This window comes from Eulemur rufifrons, chromosome 8, assembly GCF_041146395.1.
Source record: "Eulemur rufifrons isolate Redbay chromosome 8, OSU_ERuf_1, whole genome shotgun sequence".
NCBI classification, from domain to species: domain Eukaryota; kingdom Metazoa; phylum Chordata; class Mammalia; order Primates; family Lemuridae; genus Eulemur; species Eulemur rufifrons.
In genome coordinates, this window is record NC_090990.1 from 9793141 (window position 1) to 9811620 (window position 18480).

At 53.2% G+C, this 18480-nt stretch overlaps 1 protein-coding gene across 3 annotated transcripts in view; it reads right to left on the reverse strand.

Moving 5' to 3' along the window:
- The window catches only part of ZBTB17 (zinc finger and BTB domain containing 17), a 28620-nt gene that overhangs the window by 1690 nt on the left and 8450 nt on the right, over positions 1–18480 (reverse strand). For 2 of the 3 annotated variants that reach the window (XM_069479388.1, XM_069479387.1), the window contains exons 2-10: positions 4143–4349; positions 3215–3403; positions 2499–2639; positions 1999–2124; positions 1270–1514; positions 1047–1189; positions 659–959; positions 233–320; positions 24–140 (exon numbers count right to left, since the gene is read on the reverse strand). In XM_069479388.1, coding sequence (XP_069335489.1) covers positions 24–140; positions 233–320; positions 659–959; positions 1047–1189; positions 1270–1514; positions 1999–2124; positions 2499–2639; positions 3215–3403; positions 4143–4349 — 1557 coding nt within the window. Of the gene's footprint in view, positions 1–23; positions 141–232; positions 321–658; positions 960–1046; positions 1190–1269; positions 1515–1998; positions 2125–2498; positions 2662–3214; positions 3404–4142; positions 4350–18480 lie in introns of those variants that run through there. The other variant, XM_069479389.1, reaches the window with a different exon arrangement.

An 18480-nucleotide genomic window follows, 5' to 3' on the forward strand; every position in this document is an offset into this window, starting at 1 on the left:
GGCAGCGCCGGGCCGACACCCACCCGTGTGGATGCGGACGTGCCGCTGCAGAGCGCCGGGGTCGGCAAACTGCCGCTGGCAGTGGATGCACACATAGGGCTTCTCCCCGCTGTGGATCCGCAGGTGCCGCTTGAGGTTCCCTGTGGTGAGAACAAGGGCAGGCCTGGCATGGGGCACCACCAGGTGGCCGAGGAGCAGGGTGTGAGGACAGCCAGGGCAGCCCTGGCCCTACCTGAGGTGGTGAACTGCTTCCCGCACTCCCGGCACTTGAGGGGCCCGTCCGCGATGTGGATCTTCAGGTGGGCCTTCAGATTCCCCACCTGTGCCCAGGCAGGGGTCAGCAGCGCCGTTCACACTCAGCCCTGGCCCCTTACCAGCCCTCCCGCCAGGCAGCGGTCAACGCGCAGGCCTCCCGGGGACCCTTGGATGGCTCCCTCTCTCCTCGGGCCAGTGGACTATTCCAGATCCCAGCAGAGAAAGGTAAAACCACGCACAGCCCAGCCTGACTCCGCCTGCCCTCCCGCTTGCCTCCACCGAGCGGTTGGGAGCTGACCCCAGGGAGAGTCATTTTCCGCAGGCACAGCAGCTGCTCCCCACTTGCCCTGTGTCCCCTAGGTGCCACCAGGAGGGAGCTCCAGGAGGATAGGGGTCCGCACACCTGGTTGAACTTCTTGTCGCAGTGTGGGCACTTGTGCTCCTTGTCAGTGTCATGGGTCTCCAGGTGGCGCATCTTGGAGGTGGGGTCGGAGAAGGAGCGGCTGCAGTAGTCGCACTGGTAGGGCTTCTCCCCACTGTGCACCAGCTGGTGGCGCTTGAGGTTGCCCGAGGTGGTGAAGAGCTTGCCACAGTCCTCGCAGCGGTAGCGCGCCTCGCCCGAGTGCCGCTTCTTGTGCAGGTTCAGCAGGCTGATGAGCCGGTAGCTCTTGCCACACTCCTCGCAGCCATACGGCTTCAGAGGGCTGCATGGTCAGAGGGCGACAGGGAGAGGAGGGCTCGCAGGGCCCGGGGGCCGAGGCCAGGGGCGAGGGGGCGGCCCGGGGCAGTACCTATGCGTCTTCTCGTGGGCCTTGCAGGCGGCCGGGTCAGAGAAGGCCTTGCTGCACTCCCGGCACGAGAAGGGCTTCTCGCCTGTGTGGATGCGGATGTGGCGCTTGAAGTTCCCCGTGTGCGTGAACTCCTTCCCACAGTCCTGCGGGCACAGCAGGGAGCGGGTGTGTGAGGGGCTGCGGGGCGCAGGGAAGGGGAGGGCTGGCCCGCCACAGCCCGCACCTCGCACTTGTGGATGATGGAGCCGTAGGCCTTGGACTCTGTGCGGTCGCCGTAGGTGCCCGAGCGCAGGCTCCGGGCCTCTGTGCCGAGCTCCTGCCCAGAGTCTGTGCCCGCCGACTCTTCGTTCTCTTCAGGGGTCTCGCCGTTCTCCAGCTGCGGCCCCTCCTCCTTGACCTCGGCAGGCTCTGCACCCTCCTCCTCCTCCGGCTCCTCTTCTCCCTTCCTGGCCGGCTCCACCTCCATTTCTGAGAAGAGACGAGCAGGCGCTGAGGCACTGGGAGGGGACAGAGTGCAGGGCACCTGGCGCCTCCACACACGCTTTCTCTGCTTGAGCCCAGGGGCTCTGGCACCGTCCGGGAGTGACAAGTAAATGATCCCCAGCATTGGCCAGGAAAAGCACCTAAGGGTTTGTGACCTGGGTATCTGCTACTCGGGGGGTGCAGGTGTGGGCCCTGTCCCACTCAGGGGTGCCGTGGGCAGCAAGGCACGCCCTGCACGGTGCTCAGAGCTGGGCAGGAGCAGAAGCTCACAGCTGTGTAGGACACTTCCATGCTAACAGAAACGTGGCCAGGATGTTCAACCAAGGAACGGATCTCGAGATTCCGGGACAAGAGAAGATGAAGTCTGTCCGGAAGATGAAGTGAGTGGTGGCTCTGAGTGGGGTCAGCTGGAGGCAGGAGGAGAGGGAGGTCCGGGTGGGAGCCGAGCTGGCCCTGGCTGGGCGGGTACCTTGCTCTGAGCTCTCTGATAACGCAGCCTCTGCTTCTGCGGCAGCCATGCCACTCGTGGGGTCTGGCTTGAGCTCCACAGGCAGCGGCTCCCGGGGGGCATCGGCCTTCTCCGTCTGCTCTGCACCTGGGGCAGGATGAGGATGTACCGGAGGCTGAGTCAGGACCCTCTGTCTGGGGCCAGACTGCTCTGCTGGACCGGGCCCCTGGTGGTGGCTGTGGCCCAGGAAGGGAGGCCCCAGCACACCCAAGCTCAGGCTGCTGGTGACTCTGCTCTGGCTGGAATAGAATCACCCCCCGCCCCCGACCCCACGGAACAAACAATGCACCTTTCCTGGGTAACGTGAGCTCAAAAAATGCAGGTGCCTGTGCTACCTCGCCGTGAGGCAGCCCTCATACCCTAGGCCCAGGCTGCTGGCAGGTGATGGGACAGGTGTTCTGGTTTCCTGCTGCCCCCGCCCCCTCCAGGGCAGCCAGCGGGTCCTCGGCATCACAACTCACCGGGGGCTGCACTCTCGGCCTGGCCACCTCGCTCCTCTTTGAGCTCCCTGCCTGGGCCTGTGGGTGGACTGCTCCCCACTTGGTCCAGTCTGTTCAGCATGGTGGCAGCAGCCTTCTCCTCTTTGGCTCTCTTGTCCTCTCCTGGAAATGGAATAGGACAGACCTGCCATTTCCCATCAAGTGCCCACCACTTGCAGGGGTGAGGTGGCTCAGAACTTGCTAGCTCTTCCAGATCTTCCCTGGGGATACATCTAAATGCCAGGCTGCCACGGGCACTGGGAACAGTGATGGTGCCTGCTTCTGCAGGGTGCGCAGGGGAGAAGACTTCACACGTTAGAAAGGTCAGTGCTTGGAAGGGAGGAACACGGTCCTTTGAAAGTGTACAACAAGGAAGCCAGCCCACAGCAGGTGTCGGGGTGCGGGAAGGGCTTGGAGAACAGAGCCGCGGGAGGGTTTGGGAGGAGACCTGCCCTCGCGCGAAGGCGCTGAACCAGGCACGGCTCCTGGTCCTCTGCTGGGGAAAGGTAGGACACGGGCGGGCAGCGGGGCTGCTCTCCCAGCTGGCCGTGGCTGACCCTCACCAGCACCCTAGCACGAGGCAGGGCCAGACAAGGAAACTGAGACCCAGAGAGGCGAGCCAGAGAGTCAGAGGCAAAGCCCCCATCAAAAGCAGGTCTCTGGCCACCGGCTCAGGAACGGCCTGCCAGTCAGCTTACCTCCTGTGGCCAAGGCCTCCGCACTTCCCCCAGGGCCGGTGGCTGGCTCAGCGAGTGACTTGAGGGCATGGCAGGCCGTGATGATGTCCTGCATCTGGAGGAAGCTGGCCACGGCCAGCACATCATCCACGTTCTCAGGGCTCAGGCTCAGCTTGGCCGTGTACATAAACTCCAGCACCTGCCCCAGGCCTGCCGAGGACGGGACAGCCATCACAGACCACACCAGGGCCCAGCACCGGCAGCCTGCCCCACGCCACTCGGCAGCAAGACCCAGGGATTCAGAAAAAGCTGAGTGGCTGTCTCTACCTCCCGCGCTGGGGGAGAGGCAGGCAATCTGGGGGTTCTCAGCCCAGCCAACAGCCTCTGAAATGAAGTACACCCACTGAGGGTGTGAACACCAGCCCTGGGGTGTGAACGCCTGTCCTGCACACCCTCTACCCATCCACTGCACTTCACCACTGAAGGACGCTCTAACGCCACTGTGTCAGCACTGGCTTACATTATGGCTCTGCTAACCAACTCTCTATTTGACTGGCACCCAGACCCCCCTTGGGTCTCAGGTTCCACATCTATACCAGCTTGCATGTCCCTTTTGTGGCATGGCATGCCACTCTGGCCTAGAAGCCTGAATCCAGGACCAGGCCTTCCTGACATTATTCCTAGCCCCACCCTGGCCATCCCCCTCACCAATCATTGCTCCCCACTCCTGGTTAGCACTGGGGTAGAGGCTGCAGGACTGACCCAGATATGGGCAGAGGCCAGAGGCCTGCCTGCTCTCTGTCCCTCCGGACAAGTGGACAAGTTCACTGTGGCCTGGAGCTTATCACTGAGCCCTCCCTGCTCCACTCCCTGTCACACAGGCCTATGGCCTGAGCGCCCCCCATGGCTTCCGGCCCTTAGCAAGCTCGCCCTGGCCCTGAAGGGGTACCTGCCGCGTTACTGATGTCCAGGTGCACCACGTCCTTCTGGTCCACAAAGAGCATCTTGAAGTACTCGCTGCAGGCTGCCAGCACCGCTTTATGGGCCTTGAAGTCAACACCGTCCACCACAAAGGTGCAGTCACAGAGAAGCCCCAGCTGCCGCTGCTGGTTCAGCTGCTCCAAGACGTGCTGGCTGTGCTGGGGGAAGTCCATGGCTGCGGAGACCAAAGGGCCTTGTGTTAGCACAGACACGGTGGGACATGCGGGGGGGGGGGGGGGGGGGCGGCGGGGATTAAGGCATTTCTGCCACAAAAGGGCAGGTAACTCCAGAGACCCCTGCAAGCCAAGACTGACCAGCAGCTCCCTGATTCCTGGGTTTACTGGCCAGGAAAAGTGCCCCAAACCAGAAAGCATCAAGGCACCAATACAAAACCTTTCTATCTAGCCAGGTAATGACATTAAAAAGTCAAAAATGCAAACAAACACAAAGCACTGATTACTGTTGTTTCAAAAAAACAAAAGACATGGTCAGTTTAGCTTTTTTTTTTTTTTTTTTTACAAAAGAACACATGACAATCTCAGAATAAAGGACAGATGTTTCAATTGGACACAGCTGGCTTTTGGAAAACCTTTTGATTTTGTTGTTTTTCTCATTCTGTCATGGGCGGGTGAAGACAAGGTGGATGTTTCATCTCACCCAGCGTTTCAGAACTTGGCCGCCTCCTGCTGCACCCACGGGCTCTGTGCAAGTTCCCTCATCCCCCGCCAAAGTACAGCTCGCTCTCCTGATTCATGGGCCCGGGGCCTAGATAATGTTGGGAGGTCCTCTGCCGCCAGTAAAACCTCTGTCCTGGTGGCTGTCCCTAGGGAAACAGTTAACTCTGATCCTGATCCCAGGAGCTGCTGGGCTGGCCACAGTTCTCTGTCAAGGCCCTCACTTAATGCCTGGAAGTCCCACAACTGTCTCAAGTGAAAATGCTCAGAAAAATTCCATGGCCCGGTGCCGAATAGTCGTGAACTGCCCAAGCCATGACTAAATAAGTATCTAAACCAGCTCCCCTCCCACCAGCACCACTCCAGAATCAGTCTTAAGATCAGCAATTTTCTAGGGAAAATAAGCAGGCCTTCCTTTCTAGAAAGAACCAATTTTGGAATGTTTCAAAATAAAAGCCAACACCTGCTGTCAGACCATATTATACAGAGCCAACAGGGGCAAGGCTGTCCCGCCCGGCCCGGAATCTGGTAAGCAGCAGTGGTTCTCTGCCAGCCACTCTGGAACCACGTTAGGACCTCTTCTCTGAGGCCCGGGGGCACACAGAGCTGCCCGGCTGCTTCTGGGCAGGGGAGAGGGACACTTGGGGCTTTGCACCCCCAGGTGTCAGCAGCTCCTCCCTGGCTCTGGCTGCTCCCCTGTTACATCAGCCTCCTGGGGGTGAGTCACTGCTGCAGCTTGGAGCCACAGTGACCATGTATGGCTGTCGGGCTGGGATGAGCCACAATGAAAGCCACGCCCCCTCACACCAACACAGGTCAGCCTTGGAGGATGCCAAGTCCAGCCACCCTGTGACGTCTAGAAACTGTTCACAAGTGGGGATATGCATTTGCTGAGCTGGGGGGCCGTGGCAGTGGCGACAGGCCGTGGGTCACAGCGTGCCAGCCTCTGAGCGTGAGTTCAGAGTTGCTGCTGCCCGAGACCCAGAAACACCCTCTCTCTCCCTTCCTCCACACGTCCACGAACAAGCTCCCGGAGCAGAAGCTTCTCAGCCCTCTCACTTATTTTCACAAATGCCTGTGGCTAGAGCTCTCGCGTGCGAGGGAAGGAGCAGGAGCCAGGGGCCAGCCCTGGTCAAGAGGTAAGGTGCCGCTCCGGAGCCCAGCCAGCCACAGCAGCAGAGCTCCCCAGAGCAAAGACTGCCGCTGCCGCAGGCCACACCTCACAAAGGCATCTTCCTCTAACGTCTTCGGTCCCTGGAAAAAGAAGTTCCCATCTGTGACCTGAAGAAACGCAAAGGAGGATCTTGGCTGCACTGTTTCTGAGCAGTGCAGTTTTCTGGAAGAAAACCAACATCCAGTCCGTGGGTTAAGACTCACACCAGGGCACACTTGGGCCTGGGACCTGAAGGGTGTACACACCAGGCAAGGTATAAAGAAACCAAGGGCAGGAGCAAGCACCGGCCTGGGGCAAATCCACCCTCTTCTCTCTGCTGTGGAAAAGGTCATGTGAGCAGACAGGAGTGTGGTGGGCCAGCCCGGCCTCAATCCCGTCACCCTGTGCGTCCTCAGGAGCGCCAAGTGAACTGTCTCCCGAGTGCAGAAAGGGAGGGAAGACCAGGGCCCCCCTAGGGCAAAATCCTCAGTCAGCTCTGGAATCAGGCCCTTTGGAACTTGCAAGCCCCAAGCTGGGTGGGAGTGTCTCCCAGCCCTAAAACAACCAGGGCAGCTTCAGCCAAACTCTCTCACCCTCGAAGCACACAGTTGTTCCCTGGCCCCCTTGGCTGGAGCCTGCCGAAAGCAGAACCTTCCAGCAGGTAAATGATCTGACTCGCCAGGAAGATAAACTTGAGAAGAGACTCCTGGCCAACAGGATGGAGGGGCCCAGCTCAAAGGCCAGGTGATCCATCTGCCTTGTCTGGAGCCCACGGCTGCCACGAGCCACAGACCCTGGAGCTTCCAGGGAAGGACGGCAAAGCCCAGCACAGAGCTCTCCTGGGGGCCCTCACGCCCCAAGCCCTTGGGGTCCAGAAGACCAATAAAGGCCGGCGACAGAGTGCATGGTGGCCCAGCACCTCCACCCCCCACACGCGGGAGAGCGCAGCTGTGTGCCCACGAGCAACGTCTTCCGCCCATGCCAACCGCCCTCTTCCGGTGCGAGCTGCCCACCCAGGGGTGGCTCCTCCCACGTGTGGGTGTTAGGAGGAGAAACCAGAGGCCTCTGAGGCTGCTCCAACAGAGAAATGCACCTACAAGGCATCTGTTCTAACAAAATCAAAGAAAAGAGAGAAAATAGGAGAGAGGATAAATAGGGAGAAGGAAGAAGCGAAGATGGGGAAAATAAAGGGGTGGAGGGGAGGACGAGAGCTGGGGAAGGGAGAAAAGCAAAACGGCAGCTCAAGGGCCACCAGCACAATCCGACCACCCCAGGGACTGCGAAGTGGGGAGAAGTGGGGTGCCCAGTACTAAATGGTGTCACCCACAGAACTGCATCGTCGCTGTGGACTTTACATCTGACCCCCCCGTCCCCACCATCCTGGCAGGTGGAGCTCAGAGGCCCCAGGCTGGTCCCAGCTCTGCCTCCCCAGCTGGCTGCCTGCCAGGAAGCTCCAGTAGCCCCTCTGCCCAAGGCACGGTTTCTCGTCATTCCCTCAGAGGGGCAGAGTTAAAAAACTAGGCGGCCCCCCACCTCCAAACCCACAAGAAATGCTCTAGAATGATCACCAGCCTGTGTCCTGTTTCCCCTTTTATGTACCCCCCAGCGATAGGAGCCCAGCAGGACGGCCAGGCTTGGACAGGTACAGAAAGAGCCGAGAGCGTAGAAGCTGAGGGGCTGTACACGTCTCAGGAGCACCCCGTCCTGGGTGCACGCTAAGGGGTGCTGCCTGGGGAGACTTGCCCACGACAACAGGACTGCCAGCCAGCCCGCTCTCACCATCCCCTGGCAAGGTGACACGGGGGGTGATGAAGCAGTGCTCCTGCCGGCCCCCAGGATGTGGCGCCCTTCACGCAAGCACACGGTGGGGATCCCTCCATCTCTACCTCATCTTCCTGGACTGGCAACAACGTGGGCACTAGTCAAAGCCACTTCCAAGAAAGACCCTAAAATCTCAGAACCACAGAAAATGCAAACAGAACAAGACCAGAGAGCCCATCAAGCCCAGAGTCCTCACTTTAGATGCAGAAAATGAAGCCCCCAAACGGCACATGGCTTGCCCAGACACCGAGCTGACTGTCCCACACAAAGTCCTGACCGCAATCAGGCACCTTCCCTGTGACACCTCCAGGTGCCCAGTTTTTACCCTTGACCTCAGGTGTGAGAGCTGGGATGCTCGCCTGATGACCAGCAGCCTGGCTGGACACACAGCCCGGGCCCGTCTCGCAAGGAATTCACTGGGGAAGGAGAGTGAGGCCTTGAGGAGCACCTGCAGTGTGAGTCCAGACGGGCCCAACTCGGCAAGCGGACAAGGATGCTGTGGGGCCAGTGCCTCCCCTCCCTGCCAGTGTCTGCCACACCTTCTGTGGAGACGGAGCCTCTCTCCCTTCCGGTGGGACCTAGATGGGCCCAGTGACAGCTCTACCCACCAGGATGCAGGGACTGCATCTGTTCCAGACCTGGACCTACAGCAGCCTGAAGATTCCTCCCTGGCTCCTTGGCAATCCAGCCGCCACACTCCCAGGAAGCCCAGGCTCCCCCGGTTGAGAGGGTAACACATGGAGAGGCTCGGGGGGAGACAGCAACGTGGCGAGGCACAGGGAGAAGAGCAGAGGTGCCCAGCTGACGGCACGGAGGTTCTGCATGACAGAGACGCTTGCTGGGACCGCCGGCCCAGCTGCCAGCTGCACGCTGTCACATGAACAGCTACAACCAACACCCTGGGGAGCAAACAAATGCCCAGTCGACCCACAAAATTGTGAGAAATACTGAATCACGTGTGGCTTAAGCCACTAAATTCTGGGGTGTTTGCTAACAGCTAGAGAGAACTGAGACAGATGGCGAACCATGCAGCAAAGGGAATGCTTAACCGAGGACTCGGGATGGTGGCGGAGGGCAGTCAGGGCCGTCTAAGGTCCTGGGAGCATTCTACTTCTTCTCTGGATACGCCTGGACTTGCTATTTAAACTAAACGTGTACATTTCATATACTTTGGTATGGAGACAGTTCAAAATTTAATAAAATTTTTAATAAGTAAAAAGTGACGTAGAGGTGCCAGACTCAATCGGGTCATGGCGTGGAACGCATGTGCAAAGATGGGGTAGTTTCCAGCCATGCTCCTGGCTGCTCTCGCCAGGGCTATCCTGAGGCCCATGGCCCAGGGACAGCAGCATGCGGCTCCTTTAGCTCCGGTTTAGTGGAGCTAAAAGGGTCGCGAAGGCTCACGTGGGCGGGATTCAGAAGGGCTGGCCGCAGAAAACACAATCCATCGCGTCTGTCCTTCAGTTCCAAAGCGTCCTTGCCATGTAGGAAGGGTTTCTCCTTGGGTTGTGAAATCCACGCTGCTCAATTCAACAGCGAGATGGCACTTACAGTCTTTTCCACATGCCAAGCAACACAGTGCCCGGCCTGACATGGCCTGGTCACCTGACAGCTAAGAACGTGGCCCCCCAGCACCAAGTCCACTTCGCTGCCTTCAAGACTCAGGGATTCAGGACGCAGATTAACACCGTGACATGACTCCAGCGCCCGCCACCTACGAGCCAGCGATCTGCAGCACGGCTGCTCCACTGCAGACGGCTCCTGGCACAACTTCCCAGATTTGTTACCGGATTAAATCGAATATCCGTCTTCGTTCAGATCAATAAAAATAAAATAAAATACATAACATATGTGAAGGCCCTGTACAGTGCTGGGCACATGGTAACTATGCAAAACAATTCTGTCATTAGAGAGTGCACATGTAGATGACAGGGGTTTTTAGGCCAAAGACCTTACCAGATGATTTCTACACACCATTTTATGCTGGGTACCTAGAGGGCATTCAAAAACCATTTGGTGACTTGACCTTGTTAAGAAGTTGTAATCATAACCCATTATTCCTCCTAAATGCAATCTGGAAAAATCCCAGAGCACAATTAGCCTGAAGAGCGGGAGGGCGGAAGGGAGGGGGCGCTGAGCAAAAAGCCTCTCAGAGTGATTTTCTCGATCGGGCGGCACTTTGTATCGAACGACTGTTCTGTTAAGCCCCAAGGGTGCTCCCGGGTGAAGGCTGCAGCGCCTGCCCAGGGCACTAAGTGGCCCCACAGAGCAAAGCTCCATGTTACAGTCAAATGGGCACCTGTCAAACGTGAAATATTACCCAGGTTATTAGCAAGCACTAAGCTGCAGGCAGGTTTCCAAACTGCCACCGAGAGGGAAGCCATTAAGCGGAGAAACAACTGGCCCACCACCAGGAGACGCTGGCCTTCACCAACAAGCCCTGGCTCCCGGGACATCCCGCACCCGGCCCCGGGCCTCCACGTGAGCACAGCCATCCCACGTCCCAGTATCTTGAGGAACCTGAGGGCAAGTGAGAGATCACCATTTTGCTTCCAGTTGCTCAGTATTCCTGATTTTCTAGAAATACAGGCGGCTCAACATACCTAAATAAATCAGGCCCGAGATGGCAGTTCACACCAGGCCAGCCTTGTGAGCGTGAAACCTGCCGGACCCCGCCACCCACCCTGCTTTGAGAACCTGTCCCTTTGACTGCAACACAGCAGAGGAGCAAAGATCAAAGAGACCAGTCCTGTAGTCACTTTCTTCCTTGCCCAGCAAACACTCTTCTTGTACTAACATTGTGTTTCTCAAACTTTTACGAGCAATTTCCCCTTCAGATAAACATACGAATCTGACTTAGCTCCTGATACCCCAGATTCTGGTACTTCCTCCCACTGGGCAGTGCTCACTCCAACCTTGAAAATCGCTGCGGTCCTCTACGCAGTCCTACCGGCCAAGGGTCAATAGTGTTTTCTGATGTTTATATTATTAAAAAACAGATTTTTTAAAATCTAAAACAATCTAAATATAAAATGAAAGTATGATACTGACTTTGCTTTTCAAACTCTACTACTGCCACCAGCTCTAAGATTTAGGCACGCTACTGAAGGACCCACTGCTCTAGGCCTGAGGCTGAGCAGGAAGGCTGGCGGGCCCTGTGCAAGAGCTCTCCAGGGTCCCAGGCAGCCCAGGCCAGTTGAGAGTCCATTATGCTAGTATTTGTTCCAGGGGCTCTTAAGGCTCAACACAGGGTAAATTCAGGGACTTCCTACCAAAAAGACAAAATCAGAACATGCATCCATGGGACTGGGCAGTGTCTGACCATTCCCCGACTCGCCCCACACCGACCACAAACACTCCCCTAGTCCACACTGACACTGAAATGACATAGTATGTCACCTCCTCTCTCCTACCAGTTTAATAAACTCACAGCCAGGTGGAACTACTGCTTATTTTTTCCCTGCAGCTGCTTATAGCACCTCACCCAGGACCTTGCTCTCAAGTGGTTACAGAACAAGTCCGGGAACAGGCCTAGCAGGGAGCACAGGTCTCTGGCCTTTTTTGAATATGACTAACTCAATGTCAAAATATTCCATAGACACTTATGAAATAACAGTCATACTTTTGGTGCTTGTTAACTGAAAAAATAATAGATGAAAGCCACTATGAAAAAATGAATTTCCATTCTATCAATCACAACAGCATCTATATGCATTTGAGAAATAATTCTATGTATATGGCTATGAAATTTCCCCAATATAGAGAAAAATCAGTGGGGTGATAGATATAGCAGCACAACTACTCATAATTATTGCATTGCCCTCTAGGGGTGCTCAGCCTAGAAATTAGGAAATATTAATAGGTACAGAGAAAAGACTAATGAACTTCACAGACATCTAATGAGCACCTACCCTGTGCCTGTCTTACGTGCTGTGTTACAGCTTTGAGCCTAGCGGAGAGGCCAGGCAATAAATCACTGAGATACAATGGCAGGTATTACACTAAGTGCCGTGGAGACATGAGAGCAAGCTGAGGGGGTAGAGAGGCAGAGGCTATTTAGTATTTAAGAAAGGAGTCAAGGAGGACCTCTGAGGAGATGGCATTTGAGCAAAGACCTGAATGAGGTACGAGAACAAGCCATGCCACTATAAACCCAGGGACCACTACAGACACTAGGAAGAGCAGATGCAAAGACCCTGAGATGGGCATGACCTTGGCAAAGGGGCTGGTGTGTCCGGAGAGGAGCAGGTGAGCGGGAGAATGAACAGGGGGGCTGGCAGCAGCAGGGGCCAAGATCACCCAGGGTCTTCGGGGCACATTAGACTGTAGAGTTTCTTCTAAGTACACTGGATTCCTTGGGAGAGTTGAGAGCAGAAGAGTGACACTTTAAAGGACCATCTCAACTGCGGTGCAAAGAGAGGCTGCAAGGAGCCAAGAGTGGGGAGAGGAACACCAGTTAGGCTACTGCAGCAAGAGATGGTGGTGGCCTCACCAAGGTGGTGCAGTAAAAGGGAGATGTGGTCAGTTTCGGGGTATGTGTGGCCGAGCCAACACAAGTAGCTGATCAAGGAGATGTGGGTTGCAACACAAAGAAAGGAGTCAAGAATGATGCTAAAATTTTTTGGCTTGAGAGACTGGCCTCATGGTGGGGCCACGTAGTGGGGTAAGAAACCACAGTGGCGGAAAAGATTTACTGGGGGAATCAGAGTTGCATTCTGGCCAATAACCTCGAGATGTCAGCTTGTAGAGATGGTGATTAAAGGCACAATACAGACTGAGGATCTGTGGGAGTGGATATTGGACAAGGAGAACACGAGACCAATGGACTCAGAATCCCAACTCCAGCACTTGCAGGGTAACCTCAGACAGGTTTCTCTGAGTTTTAGATTGCTCACCCATAAAATAGGAAAACACCATAAACATGACGATTGTGAGGATTAAATAAGTTAAACAACACATAGGAAGTATTGCCCAAATATCGGCAAAAGTAGAATTCGATATTACTTCTCTAACACAGGTCTAACAGGTCATAGTTAAAACAAAAGGGAAAATGATGAATAACTAAAACAAAAACAGGGCTGGGTGCAGTGGCTCACAGCTGTAATCCTAGCTAGCACTTTAAGGGGCCAAGGCAGGAGGATTGCTTGAGTCCAAGGGTTCAAGACCAGCATGGGCAACATAGTGAGACACCGTCTCTACAAAAAAATTTTAAGAATTAGCCAGGCGTGGTGATGCCCATCTGTAGTCCCAGTTACTTGGGAGGCTGAGGCAGGAGGATCACTTGAGCCCGGGAGTTTGAGGTTGCTATAAGCTACGATGATGCCACTGTAGTCTAGCTTGGGTGACAGAGCAAGACTCTGTCTTAAAAAACAAAAACAAAACCAGATTATCCCAAGTGAACTCCCTTGACCAGAAAAGCATGGGGCTCCTCTCCAACAGCAGGAGGTCCAAGCCTTGGGAAGGCAGTTGGTAGAGGGTAAAGGAGCCACAGCCTGGTCCAATGTGACAGAAAAGCACACAGGTATTATTTCTACCTGGCTTCAAGCTTCTGCTGTCAGGCTTTTGTTATTGTGCAACTTAGGGCAGAAAGCCGGGAAGGGCACCCACTCAAGTTCAATATGGGCCGGGCGCGGTGGCTCATGCCTGTAATCCCAGGCCGAGGCAGGTGGATGGCTCGAGGTCAGGAGTTCGAGACCAGCCTGAGCAACAGCGAGACCCCGTCTCTACTAAAAATAGAAAGAAATTATCTGGACAGCTAAAAATATATATAGAAAAAAATTAGCCGGGCATGGTGGCGCATGCCTGTAGTCCCAGCTACTCAGGAGGCTGAGGCAGAAGGATCGCCTGAGCCCAGGAGTCTGAGGTTGCAGTGAGCGAGGCTGACACCACGGCACTCTACCCTGGGCAAGAGAGTGAGACTCTGTCTCCAAACTAAAAAAAAAAAAAGTTCAATATGGACGGATTCGGGGGTCCAATCTCTGTATCCGGTGGGCTGAGGAGTTAGTGTAGTGGACGTTTACTTCAAAGTCAACTGCAGAGCACTACCTGGTGCCAGGTGCCCTGCTGGCAGCTGGCGGCTCCACAGGGAATAAGGCCAGGTGTGAGCCCCACCCTCGGGGACCTTCACCAGGGAAGACAATGTGATGAGTGCTGAAAGGGTGCTGCCCTTTCTAAAAAGACACACAAAGGCAAGAACAACGTCAGGCAGAAGACAGCAAAGTGGTGAAGGGCTGGGGGACTAAGTGGAGGGGGAGGGCCTCGCACCACAGGGGGAGGAGTGAGTGGAGAAGGTGGTGCAGGGGGGCAGCTGGAGGGCCAGGCTGGGGCCAGGGGCAGGGCAGGGACCACCACACCAGGACTCAGTGACATCCTCCACAGTCGGAGCCATGCCGGGGTTTTAAAGGAGGAGAGCAGAAGCACAAAAACAAGTTAGGAAGTCCCACTGCGTCGGACCCTTAGGATGGGGAAAAATGGGCCAATGTCACCCCTAGGTGGCCCCGGGAGGGTTTAGCTGGGGCCCAGAATCCAACACACACACACAGGGATCTTTCTGAGCAGCCTGTGCAGTGCCCTCCCACTAACTACAAAACCCTCTGAGAGTTTTCAGTGCCTCCTCTTGGAGTAGCTCAAGGTCCCTTAACAACATTTCACACTGACCCTTCCTAGTGGAAGCCAGGCCGGTCTGTTTGTCCACAACCATAAACCCAAGCTGAGAAGTTATGTCTTTTCCTTAAATTTAAAACAAAATATCCACATCTCTGAAGGGTATAGACGAAACTGGAAACAGAAAGCCCCTCAGAGGAGCTGGCGAAGGACTTTTCACTACAGATCCTTCCTATATTTCTTTTTCTTTTTTTGCCACTTGTAAATATTATCTATTAAAAAATTAAAACTGAGAAAGTTAAAAAAAGAAGGATGGAGGAAAGGAAAGAAGGAAGAAGGGAAAGAAGGAAGGAGAGAAGGAAGGAGAGAAGGAAGGGAGGGAGGGAGGGAGGAAGGAGGGAGGAATAAATGCCCACCAAGTCAGATCTGAGTTCTTTGTTTCTACCATACAATCTTTAAGACATTTTCTACAAGACCTGGTGACTGGAAACTTCTCAAGGAAAAAATTTCTCATAAGGGAAATGGAAAATTATGGTAATTTGCAGAGAGAGAATATATCACTCAGGAAAAGATTACGAACACAAATTTCTTAAGGGGCTGCCCCCAGCACAGCAGTTGGTGTCCTCGTTTTCAGACACAGATGAAGCCCTCGGACGCTGTCTCCCAGGGAGGCCACCACACAATTCTGCACCCACTCGCCAGGAGCTTACTGCTCCCTGGACCCAGTTAAAAACTCCTGCCTTGGAATCTGCCCAAAGCTAGTTAAGCACCCTGGGCAGGAGTACTGCAATCTTGGCACCTCAATTTCCTGTCTGTAAAATGGAGATGATGAAAGTTCCCATTTCATAAAGCTGCTGTTGGCCATCATCATCCTTATTATCACACATAAACCCGTGCCAGCAATGTTGGTAAATTACAGGGGAAAAAAAAGGGAGCCTCATGCTCTAATCCTTGTCCTATCTTCTAAAAATGGACATAAAAATTGCATCAGTAAGCCAGGCACCCATCACAGATGAAGTTTCAACCTGAAAAACAAAACCAGGAAAGGCCCACACACTGCAATGCTTACTCCACTCCACTGTAACCAGAACAAAAGGCACAAATGCTTAATACTTGATGGCAAATGCCATCTTCTTTCTACAAGGGACACAATGACTCTGGAGGACCAAAGAGGCTTTCATTAAGAAAGAAGATAGAACATGACAATTCCAAAGGAAGGAGTAGTTGTCTCGTGATACTACTGAAAATCAAGAATCCAAAAGAAAAAGGTAGGTTAAATATAAATTGGAAATGGATGTCGTTGGACTTCAACGTAGCACTTCACGTGTGCCTGTTTCTAGGTGTGTATCCTCATTAGGATGAGGTAACTGTTAAGGTCCCTTCTAGTGTTAGGATTTAACGAATGTTTTTGTTTTTTTTTTGAGACAGTTTCACTCTGTTGCCCGGGCTAGAGTGCTGTGGCATCAGCCTAGCTCACAGCAACCTCAAACTCCTGGGCTCAAGCGATCCTCCTGCCTCAGCCTCCCAAGTAGCTGGGACTACAGGCATGCGCCACCATGCTTGGCTAATTTTGTCTATATATTTTTAGTTGTCCAGCTAATTTCTTCCTATTTTTTTTTAGTAGAGATGGGGTCTCGCTCTTGCTCAGGCTGGTCTTGAACTCTTGAGCTCAAACGATCTGCCCACCTTAGCCTCCCAGAGTGCTAGGATTACAGGCGTGAGCAACCACGCCCGGCAGATTTAACAAATGTTGAATAAATGAATGGATGATTTCATTAATGAGACTGCTAGATTACAAATGTATGTACTCAAAGTATAAAACATACAGAGTGAATGACAATAAAAATGAGATGTTGGCCATGTGAGGTGGCTCATACCTGTAATCCCAGCACTTTGGGAGGCCAGAAGTTTGAGACCAGCCTGGGCAACATAGTGAGACCTTGTTTCTACAAAAATTTTTTTGAAAAGTTAGCCGTGCGTTGTGGCACGTGCCTGTAGTCCCAGCTACTCTGGAGGCTGAGGTGGAGGATCACTTGAGCCCAGGAGTTTGAGGTTGCAGCAAGCTATGATTGTGGCACTGCACTCCAGCCTGGGTGACAGAGTGAGACCCTGTCCTCCTCTCGCCCCCCAAAAAAGAGAAGAGATTTACCTACCTAGCATTTGGCAGATCTTTCTTCATTTAAACTTTTCCTAGAGTATCATCTTTAAGATTTCTAACTATGAACATACAGGACAATGAACATCAACTATGAAATATATATGGCAGAAGTCAACATCAAATTTTATATTTACTATAACAAATAGGATTAAACTAAGTTAAGATTTTATGAAACTTCATTGGGAAAAACTAAATGGGTCAGAGGCTATTTTAGAGGAATATTCTGGGGATCTCAAAACCTTAAATGAGGGTTGCATAAAAAGTGGTCAAGAACTCAATGTCTCAATTTCCGTAATTTTTAAAAACGGCTAGGCTCCTCAAATCCAGATGCTGAAGGCCTGCTCCCCAACACGAGAGTTTTTAGACAGCAGCCTTGTGAGGATTAGGAGAGGCTCAGGGCCCCGGCTTGTCCTTCAACAAACTGAGCTGCCGACCTCCGGCCCCTCCAATCCCCAGCACCTGTAGCAGCAGTGAATCAGCAAAGCTGCTCGGAAGCTGAGCCTTGAAATGGATGACTTGCGGCCCTGGCAGTTTTTCAGCCAGCCACTTTGAAGTGTGAGCTTCTGAGAGCAACTTGGAAACCACCCCCGAGTGCGGCCTGGCTCCCAGTCCTAGGACAGGAAGCCTGGGTGGGTGGGGGCGCAGCGGAGATGGAGACAGAGCTAGCAGGGGCCCAGTGGGGACAGGGGCCTAGGGGAACCCTACATAACTTAACTGTGGGAAAGACTGGTCAGAAATCTAAATGTTCTGATGCATTTACATTTCTACGTTTATCTTCTCTACTTCCCAAATACAAATATAAACCCGGGGAGAATACTTATAGTCCGTACGATAAATAAGGGGTAATAGCGTGATTCAAAAGGCTCTTAAACATTGATCAGCCAGGAAAACCTATGTCCACACAAAAGCTTGCACAGAAATGTTCGTGGCAACATTATTCGCAATGGCTGAAAGGTGGAAACAACCCAAATGCCCAAACAATAAATGGATTAAAAACAAAACATGGGATGTCCATGCAGTGAACTATTACTTGACAATAAAAAAGAAGTACTGATACATGCTACGTGGATGAACCTTGAAATTACTATGCTAAGTGAAAGAAGACATTCACAAAAGACCAAGTTACATGATCCTATTTACATAAAGTGCCCAGAAGAGGCAAATCCATAAAGACAGAAAGTAGATGAGTAGTCGTTTATGGTGGGGGAGGGGGGAGGTGGAGGTAAATGAGGGGTGACTGCTAATGGGTGTGGGGCTTCTTTGTGGGATAACAAAACTGTTCTGAAATTAGATAGTGGTGATGGTTGCACAACTCTGTGAATATACTGAAAGCCATCGAACCGTACACTTTAAAGGGGTGAACTGTATGGTATATAAATTTTATCTCAAGCTATTCTTAAAAATTAATCAACAAATCAAAGATAGTGGGGCACAGTGGTTCACACCTGTAATCCCAGCAATTCAGGAGGCTGAGGTGGGAGTTTGAGACCAGCCTGGGCAACACAGTGAAACCTCATCTCTAAAAATAAAATTAAAAATCTAGAAGTGAACATTACTAAGTCTTAGTTCTAATATTCAGAGTTTGCTGATGCTAGATGAAATAAAAAATTAAAACTACAAAATGTCTCAATTTTGGAAGCATGGCACACCTGGTACCCTGGCCAACTCTCTCAACTGCAAATAGTTACAAAGGCTGAAGAAAAGTTATAACACATGTTTTAAAATGTATCAAAGAACTGACAGGTCAGTAAGCAATACTAAGAGATCAAACGAAAACCAGGCAAGGGCTGGAATCCAGACAGCAAGTGGAGCTTCCAGGTTGGGTATCAAGGGTATTTGCAGAACTGAGCAAGCTTGAGCTCCCCATCCCCATCCCATCACAGGACCTCAGCGGAGA